This window comes from Amblyomma mixtum, chromosome 5 (genome assembly GCF_055824585.1).
Source record: "Amblyomma mixtum isolate Tamu chromosome 5, ASM5582458v1, whole genome shotgun sequence".
Lineage (NCBI taxonomy): Eukaryota > Metazoa > Arthropoda > Arachnida > Ixodida > Ixodidae > Amblyomma > Amblyomma mixtum.
The window spans coordinates 22,194,341-22,208,272 of record NC_143016.1 but is presented as its reverse complement, the minus strand read 5'-3'; the positions used below and the strand labels follow the sequence as shown (position 1 = coordinate 22,208,272).

Here is a 13,932-nt window from a genome sequence, read left to right as displayed (position 1 = left end):
ACCGAGATGGCAGAGAATTACTGCGCCATTTCCTTTCCTCAAAAAAACCTTGCGTTCAAATGGCAAGGCATCGCGCTGAACGCTGAACGGGTGGTGGCGTTCCTCCCTTCCTGTACGGTGCGGTTCGGGTGTCCACCGAGATGACATTAGGCCCGTAAACATTTCATGCTTACTCTACTCTCGTTTACGGGAGAGGCAGAGATTTTTGTGGGGACGAACGCGAATGAATCTTTTATTGCGAAAGCAATGCTATTCCCAAGAACGGCATTTCGCGTCGCGGCGGCCACTTGGCACGTTTGACCTTTAGAATGACCCCTGACGTCATACCATGCCTAGTGACGTCACAGCGTGACGTCATACCAGGGGTGAGAGACGGGCTACCAACTCGGCTCGTCGGGTAACGGCGGCCGCTTGGCGCGGCGCGCCGCGCTCCTCCCGCTAGAGGCGCTAGTGACGTTATAGTGTGACGTCATATCAGGAGCGAGAGACGGGCTACCAACTCGGCTCGTCGAGTAACGGCGGCCGCTTGGCACGGCGCACCGCGCTCCTCCCGCTAGAGGCGCTAGTGACGTTATGGCGTGACGTCATACCAGGAGCGAGAGACGGGCTACCAACTCGGCTCGTCGGGTAACGGCGGCTGCTTGGCAGGGCGCGCCGCGCTCTTCCCACTAGAGGCGCTGCATATGCAGTATAAAGCACCTGCTTTCGCAACCTACCAGGCTTAACCAAAGCTAAGCCCCCGCCATTTCTTTTGCAGTTCCTGAAGAGTCTTATAGTAGACTTTGGTGTTGATCGCTTCACCATGAGAAAGTACGTCGATCATAGTAATTTTAGAGATTCCTATGATCGTACATAAGACAGTGGCCATGACTTTGCCGGCGGAGGGCGCAGTTTTGAACTTCTTTTTGCGAGGAGACGCTGGGTGGTGTCACTCCATGGATTGCCATTTTGTTTCAGGCTCGAAAGTGACGAACCCATATTTCATCGCCTGTGACAATTTGTTACCAGAAACTGTCCCTATCAGCCTCATCATAACGAGCAAGCAATTCAGCACAGATTTTCTTCTGTGTTATTTGTGAACCTCTGTTAGGCTACAAGGAACCCAGTGGGCACACACCTGAATACTATGACTCTTGGACAATTATGTAGGCACTACCAAAAGAGATGTCAAGTTGTCCAGCCATTGTCTGTTTGTGATTCGTCGATCACTTCGAAGAAGAGTGTCCGCACGATCCAATGTTGCAGGCGTCACAGCTGTGTGCGGCAGGCCGGTGCGCGGGTGGTCAGAAGATTTCCCTGTCCTTGTTCTGATAAAGACCGACGCTTCTCCAAAGGACGCCGTGCTTTTATCCACTTCCAGGTCTCCGCAGGCATTCTGTAAGCGCCTCTGAATATTTGTGATGCCTCGTTTTTCGCCCAAAGGAATTCAATCACATCTCTCTGTTTGGAATGTAACGTTGCATCCGCCGATGGGGTTCAGTGGTTAGGCTCTCGGCTACTAAGCCGGAGTACCCGGGCTCGAGCCCAACTGAGGTGACCGCGTTTCAATGGAGGCTAAATGCAGCAGGAGCCCGTGTGCTATGTTATGTCAGTGCACGTTAAAGATTCTCAGGTGGTTAAAATTATTCCGGAGCCCTCCACTACGGCACCTTTTTAGAGAGCAGCTCTTTAACGCCAGTTTTTGCGTTTCGCGGCGTCGCCGTTGTCCCTCGTAAGCAGCAGTGGGCACCTTTGTCACGCTTTCAGCTGCGAAACCAATGAAGCGGAAGCTTGGAAAGCAGAGGGAAGGCGCATAACTGCCCTCTTAGAACAGTGGACACCTCAATCGTGCTTTAAGCTGCGTGGTGATAGTTACAGATGTGCGCTGCATGCGTTGGCATTGACAACGTTGTGCCAGGTAAAATTTTTGGTAAATTGGTTTCTGAGGAAAGGAAATGGAGCAGTATCTGTCTCACATATCTCGGCGGACACCTGAACCGTGCCGTAAGGAAAAGGAGGAAGGTGGGAGTGAAAGAAGAAAGAAACGCGGCGCTGAAGCCATAGGCCGTCGGCGTTCATTGTGCTCATTGGCGTTGGCGTTGACAGCTTTTACACACCGATCATTTAAAGGAAAGGAAGTGTGCATAAGGCTCCCTGGGTCAGTGGACGCCTTAATCACGCTTACAGGTACGTGGGATGATGAGAGAGAGACGTGGCCTGCATACGTTAGCGCTGACAACGGTGAACGAACTCTCGCGACCAGCCATTAAGGGTGCACTGAAGAGGAATCTGAACTCGCATTTTTACCGCTGGAACTAGATCTACACGTCCCGAGCGTTCTTAGAAACTTCTAATTATTGCCCTGTGCGGCCGATTTCCCTCATATAAATCCGATTAAACATACCGGCTCCCGCCTTTTTCTTTGAATTCCCCGCAGATGGTGGGAGGAGTCATTCAACCTTTCAGCCAGTCCCATGGCGTCTTGGCGCTCTGTCATCGGCAGAGTGATACGTAGCGATCGGCGAAAGCAAAGAGTCCACACGTATTTTTATTTCCGTGGGCCTAATTTGCAACTATGTAGACTCTGGCTAGATCTATTTATTCACGAAAACCTTAAAAAAAACAAAATAAAAGGGAAATAAAAGCCGCCACACGACTGCCCACTCCACGCTTTGGTCGACTCTTCCCACAGTCTGCGGCGAATTAAGAAAAAAAGGCGGGAGCACGACGTTAATCTGATTTAAATTAGGGAAATCAGCCGCACAGGGCAATAATTCGACGTTTCTAAGAATGCTCGGAATGTGTAGATCGAGTTCCTGCGGCAAAAAGACGAGTTCAGATTCCTCTTCAGTGCACCTTTAACTGCCACCTTCCAGGATGGCAGGGTGGGTGGGGACTTAAACGTAGATATAAAGACAAATAGGAATTTCTTACCACTTATGCGGGAGAACATCTCGTTCCTCTCGCTCGTAACGCCGACAACGGCTGTGACAACCTCGCGAAATACTTGCATAAACCTCGTCTTTGAGGACCAAGCATTGGTGCAGCAAGTCGAGCATATATCCATCTATTTCTCCGACTACATAGCTTCATTCATGACGATCAAGAACTGTTAGTGGAGTGTTTCTTGAAGAAGGAATATGTGTGAAAAATAACAACTTGTCTGTAATTGTACATGCATGTCTTGCTCGAATTCTTTCCCTCAATCTATCGAAAACCTGAAACAGCTGATAAGCTGAGCTCAAATTTCGCATTAGGAAGTAAAGTAATCGTCGGCAATTTTTTTCTTACCTTTCACTCCCACCTTTTTCTCTTCCCTCATAGCACGGTTGGGGTGTTCACTGAGACGTGAGGCAATTACTGCACCATTTACTTACCTCAAAAAAATTAAAGCATATTTTTAAAACCGCGTCGGTTCCACACACCATTTTGAAAGCTTGTTACAGTGCTTCTATCTATCGGAAATTATGATTATGAGTACCGAGGTGACGCGGCAAGGTTCAATGATGTCTCGTACCAAAATTCTGAAGTTTTTATTAAGGAGTGCTGGAGAAACAAAAATTACCGACGATTACGCTACTTCCTAATGTAAAATTTGAGCGCAGCCCATCAGCTGTTTCAGCTTTGGATAGATTGAGGCAAAGGATTCGAGCAAGACACGTATGTGCAATTACAGACAAAAGAAACACTCCACTAACAGTTCTTGATTGTCATAAAGGAAGCTTTGTGGTCGGAGAAACAGATATAAGCTCGACTTGCTGCACCTTGTTCTCAAAGACGAGGTCTATGCAAGTATTTCGCGAGGTGGTCACAGCCGGGGGAAGCGTTACGAGTGATAGGAACGGAATGTTCTCCCGCTGGCGGTTGAATTTCATTGGAGGAGAAATTCTAGACAGCCGAGGACTGTGCGATGTCAGTGCACGTTAAAGAACCCCAGGTGGTCGAAATTTCCGGAGCCCTCCACTACGGCACATCTTTCTCTATTTCTTCTTTCACTCCCACCTTCCTCCCTTCCCTTACGGCGCGGTTCAGGTGTCCACCGAGATATATGAGAGACAGATACTGCGCCATTTCCTTTCCTCAAAAAAAAAACAATTTACCTTATCTTTTTCAGCTGTTTGATAAATTTAGGCAAAGAATTCGAGCAAGACATGTATGTACAATTACAGACAAGTTATTTTTCACACATATTCCTTCTTCAAGAAACACTCCACTAACAGTTCTTGATTGTCATGAAGGAGGCTTTGCGGTCGGATAAATAGATGGATATATGCTCGACTTGCTGCCCCAATGCCTGGTTCTCAAAGACGAGGTCTATGCAAGTATTTCGCGAGGTGGTCACAGCCGGGGGAAGCGTTACGAGTGATAGGAACGGAATGTTCTCCCGCTGGCGGTTGAATTTCTTTGGAGGAGAAATTCTAGAGGCCCGTGTACTGTGCGATGTCAGTGCACGTTAAAGAACCCCAGGTGGTCGAAATTTCCGGAGCCCTCCACTACGGCACATCTTTCTCTATTTCTTCTTTCACTCCCACCTTCCTCCCTTCCCTTACGGCGCGGTTCAGGTGTCCACCGAGATATATGAGAGACAGATACTGCGCCATTTCCTTTCCTCAAAAAAAAAACAATTTACCTTATCTTTTTCAGCTGTTTGATAAATTTAGGCAAAGAATTCGAGCAAGACATGTATGTACAATTACAGACAAGTTATTTTTCACACATATTCCTTCTTCAAGAAACACTCCACTAACAGTTCTTGATTGTCATGAAGGAGGCTTTGCGGTCGGATAAATAGATGGATATATGCTCGACTTGCTGCCCCAATGCCTGGTTCTCAAAGACGAGGTCTATGCAAGTATTTCGCGAGGTGGTCACAGCCGGGGGAAGCGTTACGAGTGATAGGAACGGAATGTTCTCCCGCTGGCGGTTGAATTTCTTTGGAGGAGAAATTCTAGAGGCCCGTGTACTGTGCGATGTCAGTGCACGTTAAAGAACCCCAGGTGGTCGAAATTTCCGGAGCCCTCCACTACGGCACATCTTTCTCTATTTCTTCTTTCACTCCCACCTTCCTCCCTTCCCTTACGGCGCGGTTCAGGTGTCCACCGAGATATATGAGAGACAGATACTGCGCCATTTCCTTTCCTCAAAAAAAAAACAATTTACCTTATCTTTTTCAGCTGTTTGATAAATTTAGGCAAAGAATTCGAGCAAGACATGTATGTACAATTACAGACAAGTTATTTTTCACACATATTCCTTCTTCAAGAAACACTCCACTAACAGTTCTTGATTGTCATGAAGGAGGCTTTGCGGTCGGATAAATAGATGGATATATGCTCGACTTGCTGCCCCAATGCCTGGTTCTCAAAGACGAGGTCTATGCAAGTATTTCGCGAGGTGGTCACAGCCGGGGGAAGCGTTACGAGTGATAGGAACGGAATGTTCTCCCGCTGGCGGTTGAATTTCTTTGGAGGAGAAATTCTAGAGGCCCGTGTACTGTGCGATGTCAGTGCACGTTAAAGAACCCCAGGTGGTCGAAATTTCCGGAGCCCTCCACTACGGCACATCTTTCTCTATTTCTTCTTTCACTCCCACCTTCCTCCCTTCCCTTACGGCGCGGTTCAGGTGTCCACCGAGATATATGAGAGACAGATACTGCGCCATTTCCTTTCCTCAAAAAAAAAACAATTTACCTTATCTTTTTCAGCTGTTTGATAAATTTAGGCAAAGAATTCGAGCAAGACATGTATGTACAATTACAGACAAGTTATTTTTCACACATATTCCTTCTTCAAGAAACACTCCACTAACAGTTCTTGATTGTCATGAAGGAGGCTTTGCGGTCGGATAAATAGATGGATATATGCTCGACTTGCTGCCCCAATGCCTGGTTCTCAAAGACGAGGTCTATGCAAGTATTTCGCGAGGTTTTCACAGCTGTGGGAGCCGTTACGAGCGAGAGGAACGGGATGTTCTCCCGCATAAGTGATAAGAGATTACTGTTTGTTTTTACATGTACAATAAATTCCTCACCCACCCTGCCACACTGGTAAGTGGCAGTTAATGGTTTATCACGAGAGTTCGCTCACCGTTGTCAGCGCTAACGCATGCAGCCCACATCTCCCTTTCATCGCCCCACGTACCTATAAGCGCGATTCAGGCGTCCGCTGACCTGCGAAGCCAGTTATGTGCACTTCCTTTAATTAAAATGATCGGAATGTAAAACGTTAACGCCAACGCCAATGAACGCCGACGGCATATGGCTTCAGCGCCGCGTTTCTGGCACAACGTTGTCAATGCCTGCAGCCTACATCTCTCTCTCATCGCCCCCACGTACCTATAAGTGCGACTCAGGTGTCCACTGACTCAGGGAGCCAGTTATGCGCACTTTTTTTCTTAAAATGGCACAACGTTGTCAATGCCAACGCATGCAGCGCAGATCTGTTACTGCCGCCACGTAGCTTAAAGCCCGATTGAGGTGTCCACTGTTCCAAGAGGGCAGTCATGCGTCTTTCCTTTGCTTTCCAAACTCTCGCTCCACTGGTTTCGCGGCTTAAAGCGCGACTAAGGTGTCCACTGCTGGTTACAACGGACAACGGCAACGGCGACGCCGCGAAACACAGAAACGGGCGCCAAAGAGCTGCGCTCTAAAAATCATCCTGATTTACCTGGTTCGCTTAAATTATAATTAGGTGCGCTAGCACTTTTGCCCTCGTTTAGCTTTCTTTATCTTTGTTTAACTTTTTTATCAGCTTGGAATTTCGAGTTGCACCCAAATTTTCTCGCAGTCGTTCACCGGCTTTCCTTTTATGATAAGCCGCCCGAGCTGCTCGTTGCGATTCGAGTCGCCAGTACCTCTGTTCGGTGGTCTCTGAATCCTCTACTGCACGCTTAGGTTCCTGCGTGTGTGTGTGCACCGGGCGACATCAGTCGCCGTAAAGTATCTTTGTTTTTGTAGAGGGACGGATGTCCCTTTTATGTGAAGCATATTGCTAGAGCTACCACTCACGCCGTCGGCGTGGGACCCCTAGACGTCACCCCACGTAGAACCGTGACGTCACACCACGTGACACCGTGACGTCACACCACGTGACACCGTGACGTCACACCACGTGACACCGTGACGTCACATCACGTGACGCCGTGACGACACACCACGTGACATCGGATGAGAGAGGCGGCCTCCACCTCGCGCCGTCGCCGTGGGACCCCTAGCCGTCACGCCACGTGACACCGTGACGTCGTCGTGACGATGCCATCGCACAGACGCCGGAATGTCCTCGAGCGGCATTCCCGCGCATTTCGAACGCGCGTTCACACTCGGTGTAGGTGAAACGCTCGCTCCACCGGGCAGGCAGACGCGGCTTCCGTGGCAATCCAGGCGCTCACCCAACGCGCGTCTCGGGGTTAGTCGGCGTTCCGCTGTAGCCATGCCGTTGTCTTCCTCCACGACGAAGGCTTCTAGTGGTTGTATTAAAATGACCAAGTATGCAACCAAGGGAAGCCGTGTATTACCAAGCCTAGCCACCAATATGCTTCGCATCTGACTAGGCTTAACCTTAGCTATGCCTCAGCCATAATTTTTTTTTTTTTGATCAAGGGTTCAATAAACTTCTATACAGTCTCTCTACTGCACGTTCCTAAGGCAACTTCGTCATCCGTTTCCTCTTTTTCACTCTTTATCTGTTTCCGCATCTCGTTTAGCAAGGTGTGATGTAATCGGCTCTCTACTTTGGCTTTCCGCCTCGCTGTGGATGGAAACAACTTTATTACACAAAAAAAAATCTTCCAGGGTGGCCCCGTACTGGTCCAGGAGTCCACGGTATATCCACTGGATCGGTTGTCTCACGTTGGCGCTCTCTTCTTTTACGTTGCTGTTCAGCTCGCCGTGCACGTCCTTTGGCGTCGGAATCTGTCGTAGGACCGGCTTCTTCCATGATTTTCCGTTTGCTGCTCTGCATGTTCCCCTGGCGACTTCATCCTTCTTCTTCTTCTTCTTCTCCACATGAAAATGGCACATACCCACGCGGGGGGGATTGGCCAAGGTACGGTGGTTAATGCCAAGGAGGTATGTGTGCGGGGAAAAAAAACAAAGCTAATTAGAATATTAGAATAATTGAAATGAGAAAATATATAGGAATTGTTAAAATTTTTCAGTAAATAAACAAATTAGATATGCCAGGAATAAAATAAAATACGCTTTTTGGACATGCGCTGAAATTTTGTATGGAGTTAACAAGGTAAGCGACCAGTTGCAATGATGTAATCATGAAGGTAGCCGCAAATAGTGCTTAACGAGAACCCCGCGGCGCTCGCACCAAACGAAAGCAGAACTGGTAGAGACAAAGGGAGTCCTAACCTCGAAAGAGGGACCTCGAAATACTGTTTTCTCTGAAATGCGAACCGCCGGCAGGAGAGGAGAAAATGGTCAATTGTTTCAACTTCTCCGCATGTGTTACAAAGGTTTGTCGTAGCGAACCCGAATCTGCATAAGTACAAGTTGAGGTGGGGGATTCTGCATCGCAAAAGCGTCATGGACACTTCACAAAGCCTTGACTTACATGATCGGACATTCCATGGAAACTTTAAATGTTGAAAATCCACGGTATTCAGCAACGGATCACCCAAGCTGGCTGATATATGTTGGAACCGCTGGAAACGCGAGGTCTCCAACAGAATGAGGTGAGGTACGGGATAGATTACAAGGGCAGCGAGAGCTGACCTTGCCAATAAATCAGCCACCCCGTTGAAATAGATACCCGAATGACCAGGTACCCAGACAAAGCGGACCTCCCTTACTGTGCGCGGAACAAAAAACCTAAGGGAACGCATCAATAGAGAGGTGCCGGAAGTTTGGAGAGAGACTAAAACTGAAAGGCAGTCTGCAAGGATAAGTACCCGTGCTACATGCCTCGGAATTTTAAGAAGAGCCAAACCAAGAGCCAGAAACTCTGCAAAGAATACAGGAGTGTAATCAGGGATACGAACGGAGTAGCTGAAAGCCAGATCCTGTGAATATATACCAATCGCCGCCTTCTCACAGCTACCGGAAGCATCAGTGGAGAGAACAGCATGATGACGAAAATGCTGTAAGTGTTCAGCAAGAAGACCATTTAGGATATTTGCAGGCATGTGTTTTGCATGGGACGGAAAGATATGGTCGTAATAGAAGACGGGATCAGCCTGCGTGTCAGCAACTCGTTTCAAGGAGGTCAGATCGACCTGAAGTGGGGCCAACAGGTTCTACGTGAACCTAACTTGCGGAAGCTGATAACGTGGCCAATGAGTAGAGAAAAACAGGTGTCGGTGGGATAGAAAAATGGGAGTATTAACACCGGGGGCCGGGTCAAAGCACCTGAGGAAAGTACGCACCGTGAGTAGTTGGAAGCGGGAATATAGATCGGGAATACGGGCTTCCAGATAAAGGAGAGCATTTGAAGCTGATTTTTGGAGCCCTAGGCATATCCGTGGGGCACGTCTTTCCAGTAAGGCTAAGGGCTGCAGCTTGTAGTTTGCACTACCAGAGAACAAAACGCAACCGAATTACAGAATTGGTCTCATATAGCCTTATAGAGAAACAGTAAGGTGTCGCGACGCATGCCAAACTTTTTATTGCCTACCCGTGTCAGCCGGCCTAGAGCACGTTCGCCTTTAATAACATTATTCTTAATATGCTGGCGCCAGTCCAAGCTAGGGTCGTCAGTAACACCTAGGTATTTAACCGACTCCACCTGCGGAATTGGGGTGGAACGGTAGGCTAGCGAGATGTACAAAGGGGTGTTTGGAGGAAATACCAGCACGCCACACTTGCTGACATTAAGTGATAAATTAATTTGGTCCAACCAATCTTCAAGAGCAGTCAGGTATGCCTGCAAAGACTGGTGAAGAGCATGAATATTCTTTTCTGAGGAGAAAAAAGCTATATCGTTTGCGTATATAAAAACTTCATCCTTCGCTTCCTCCTCTCTTTTCTCCTTTTCCTCCTCCTTCTTCTTCTTCATCGTCTTCTTCTTCTTCTTCATGCGCAGACAGGACGGATTTTTCGCTAGCGAGGCATCTAGTGCTGACGCACGAATACGTGTCGCATTACGAATTGAACGACGTATTATAGAATAATAATGGCCTAGGATGCCGTCTTGTGATACATTATAGTATATTTTATTACGTAACTAGCTCCCATCTGAGCTAGCCGCGTCGCGGATGACTGGTGAACGAGGCGTTCACGCTGTTCCCACAGGGAAGGCAATCTGGCAGGCATCGATGATAGAGGAGGTGTTGGGCTAGTTTCAGAAAGGGGTTATTTGAAACCACATGGAGAGACCTTTAGCCCGAGGTGCCGCCGTGGTGGCTCAGTGGTTATGGTGCTCGGCTGTTGACCCGAAAGACGCGGGTTCGATCCCGGCCGCGGCGGCTGGAATTTCTTTGGAGGAGAAATTCTAGAGGCCCGTGTACTGTGCGATGTAAGAACCCCAGGTGGTGGAAATTTCCGGAGCCCTCCACTACGGCGTCTCTCATAGCCTTAGTCGCTTTGGGACATTAAACCCCATAAACCAAACCAAACCTTTAGCCCGAGGTAAACTCAAACGACCGATTATGAATATCATTGTCATGAAGCTCGCACCACCTGCAGGGTCACTATCGCCAGTGTGCCTCAAGTCGCGTTTGTTGCTTTATCTTGTCACTGATACTTTACAGGTTCTCCACCTGACTGGTGGCATGATCTGTACAGCAACCAGACTGGTTCTTGGCCTCCACTAACGCCCGCTGTGGTGAACCTCAAAGGTGGGTTTCGCGATTCACTTGGTCATGTAACTTTTTGCTTCCGTAGCTTCTTCCTTTTTCGTTTATTTTTCACCTGCGGGTGTGCCAAAACTGCAATTGCACTCCCTTGGACATATTCATTTACATTTACTACTGGTTTAATTCTGTCGCGCATAAGCTGTGCAAAAGGCGGCTTATTATTTTTACTCCTTCAAGAGCAGTCCCGAACTATACAATGTTCGTCACTGTTTTCTCTCTGTTAAAGCTGTTAGTTCTGCGCTCTCCTAGATCTTAGTGCAACTCGGTGGCGTAACAAGCGAAGAAGAACTAGGAGGAACACGTGCAGTGGGAATGGGGGCAGGATAAGAAAGCAGGAAGCGGTGGCCACTGCTCGGCGCCAGATGCGTAGGAGTGCGAGCCTTTCCATCTTTATCTTCGCCGCTGCTGAGCGTATCGTTCGGTGTGATGACATGGCGCGCTAAAATAAACTGCTTTACTATTAAAACGCTGCAATGGCTGCTTCAGTCTCCATACAGAAACCGGCCCCATCAAAAGCACAAGCTTCGCGGCTGGCCCAAGATCGCGAACGGGAGCGTAGAGTCCGCGAAAAATAAGCTCTTTACGCAGCCGAGGCCGGAAGAGAGTGCGAAGACAAGATGCAAGTGTACGCGCCGCAGATGTCAAGGCAAAACCACACGCGAAGACCCAGCAGTACTCGCAGTCAGAGCAGAGGCAAGACAGAGCCAGCGGCGGCACCCTAAAGTGTGTTCCGCGGCAACCCAGGCGCAACGACGCATGCACAAAGATACAGCAACACGTGCTGCCGAAGCGGAGGCGTCATAGGCAGGCAAAAGCCGAAGGAGAAACGAAGGGAGAGCCCATTGTGGTATAGTTGTTCAGTCTGCTCTCGCTGATATTCGCCCTGGAGGTGGAAACGTCCTGTGATTTTTTGTTTCTTTCTGACTGGTGTTACTGGCGCTGTCTGCGAGGTAGAAGAGTTAACAGAGGCATTTTCATTTCATGCTCTATCTAATGGAACAGGATTTTTCAAGAAGAGGTGTACACACGATTGGTGCGTGGTATGATTATGTGGCTAGTACCGAAAGACGAAAATGGCTTCGGTTTTCATCTATTGTGACGTCACACCCATCGCAGCGTAAAAACTTCATAACGTACAGAAGAACCACTCATGCTCCTGGCCGTTATGAGCCAAAATTTTTCACTAGCCCACCTGCGTACCGTACAGGGTTTATTTATGGACTGTGTTCTGCGCTACGATCGTGCTTTGTTGGTGGCTAAATGAGTCCCGGCCTGCTTCCCGCCTTTCTTGCCCAAGCAACTGTGTCGCACACCGTATTGATAGCACTCTAGCGTTTCGCTGCTCGCTATATCTTTACGTTATCTCGGTTTTTCTCCTTCTGATTTAAAATCTGTTTTTCGTTCTTTTGCAGCTATTGGAAACTGCGGCGTGTGCCCGAGCATCACAAGTTCAACGTTTCCCGCCAGGCTGCTCGTGAGTGCCTTATCGCTGCTGGCAACCGCAGTCTCGTGACCGCCGACAAAGTCGTCCTTGAAAGAAGCTTCGTCGCATGTGTTCCGCTACCACGTTTAGCTTTCTTGAGTTCGCGTGAAGCCATTGCCAGGGCACTCGGAAGATTTTTCGTGTGGTTGTATGTGTGTGATACAGTCCGCAAATGAGCCTTGGACCGGGTTCCTCTCCAGACATGCCAATGACTTTTTACAGCCGATGTGTGTCATCCGTCTGTTCCCTTCGTGTGTGCGTAATTGTGATACGATCAACTTGGGACATCTTCCCGAGGTAAACTTCAAGCCAGAAGTTCACTGGAGGCGGTGTTTCCCTCGAAGATGCTTCTCAGCCTATGCTCCTTACCGGGCCCTTCTCTCCTTTTTTTTTTCGAGAAAAGATATCTGCCAATGGCCAGCTTGCTCCCAGCCACTTCTGCGCAATACGCAGTTCGTTTTACAATTATGGGTGCGTGCGTGCGTGCGTGCGTGCGTGCGTGCGTGCGTGCGTGCGTGCGTGCGTGCGTGTGCGCCCAGGGGGAAGGGGCTCGTTTTTTTTTTCAATGTGCACCAAAATTAAACAGAGTGGCAGAGCGCGTGGCATCCATTCTCTCAAAAACGTTTGGCCTTTATCAGCAAGAAGAAAAAAAAAACACTACGATCTCTCAAAAGCTGAAATATCTTTGTAGTCGTCATTACGATACCCTCCGCAACAAAGATCACAGTTCTAGCGTCTTGTCAGCCTTTTTAATATCTGATGAGCCCTTCCGCATCAATTAGAGTAAAACATCATTTATATTACCGAAAGTTATCAACAGATCAGTGGAAACGATGATTGTGGATGACCGCATACGCCTCTTTCCACCTGCAAGTCTTGTTGGCTTCTCCGCAAGCTGCAGTTGCTTGCGACAGAGCACGATTTACAGGGTGAAGGGTTACATAAGACGCTTGTGAAGCTAAATTTACAGAAGCATGTGTGTTAAACTCAAGCTCGCATGAAATGAAAGCGACTTACTTACAGCAAAACGACACTTTTGCTGAGTGCCTCGAAGAAGTTTCACGCACTTCTGTCCTTGAGTTCACCTGCCCATTTCAATACCGACGCGCACGTCAAACCAACTTGGGTCTGTGCGTCTGCAGGTGTGCCTGAGACGGGAGGCCCCAAATAAAATGAAAAATTTATAAACCAACAGTTTGGATTATAAACATAATTTTATCTGAAAGTGCACGTTTTGTTTACCTTATCGCATAATCTAATATATAAACAACGGTGCAATTTATTTTTACAGTTGTTATTGTGAAGAAATGCGATAAAACTGCTGGTCGCACAAGCAGTGATAAGAAACCACTGAAATGTCTAAATGAAAAGAAATCTGTGGCATTTATAAAGCTATAAGTGTGCCCTACGTAACAAATTAAGATAAATGCATTGTAATTATTATTAGAGATTTAATCTTCAAAAATTTAACAAACTGAGCAAAAATAACCTAGTTTCTATATGGGAGAAGCCAACAGCCACAGAAACCAAGGGACACAGGGGATTTTTTTTTATTTATTAACTTATTTTGTGGTGTTGATCAATTTAGAATATTACTGAATATGTCATCGCTTAAAGCTAATTGATTAGAAAAGCAGCAGAAGAAACAACCACATGCCGCCGGTGGGATCCGA

General features: G+C 47.9%; 1 protein-coding gene across 1 annotated transcript in view; it reads left to right on the top strand.

Annotated features, from left to right (window-relative positions):
* Positions 1 to 13,470, top strand: part of LOC149341526 (lachesin-like) — a 36,723-nt gene extending 23,253 nt beyond the window's left edge. Inside the window, exons 6-7 of the mRNA XM_089541985.1 lie at positions 10,672 to 10,758; positions 12,189 to 13,470. Of these exons, the coding sequence (XP_089398111.1) occupies positions 10,672 to 10,758; positions 12,189 to 12,289 (188 nt within the window). The 3' untranslated portion in view covers positions 12,290 to 13,470. The remainder of the gene's footprint in view (positions 1 to 10,671; positions 10,759 to 12,188) is intronic.
* The last annotated feature ends 462 nt before the right edge of the window (positions 13,471 to 13,932 follow it).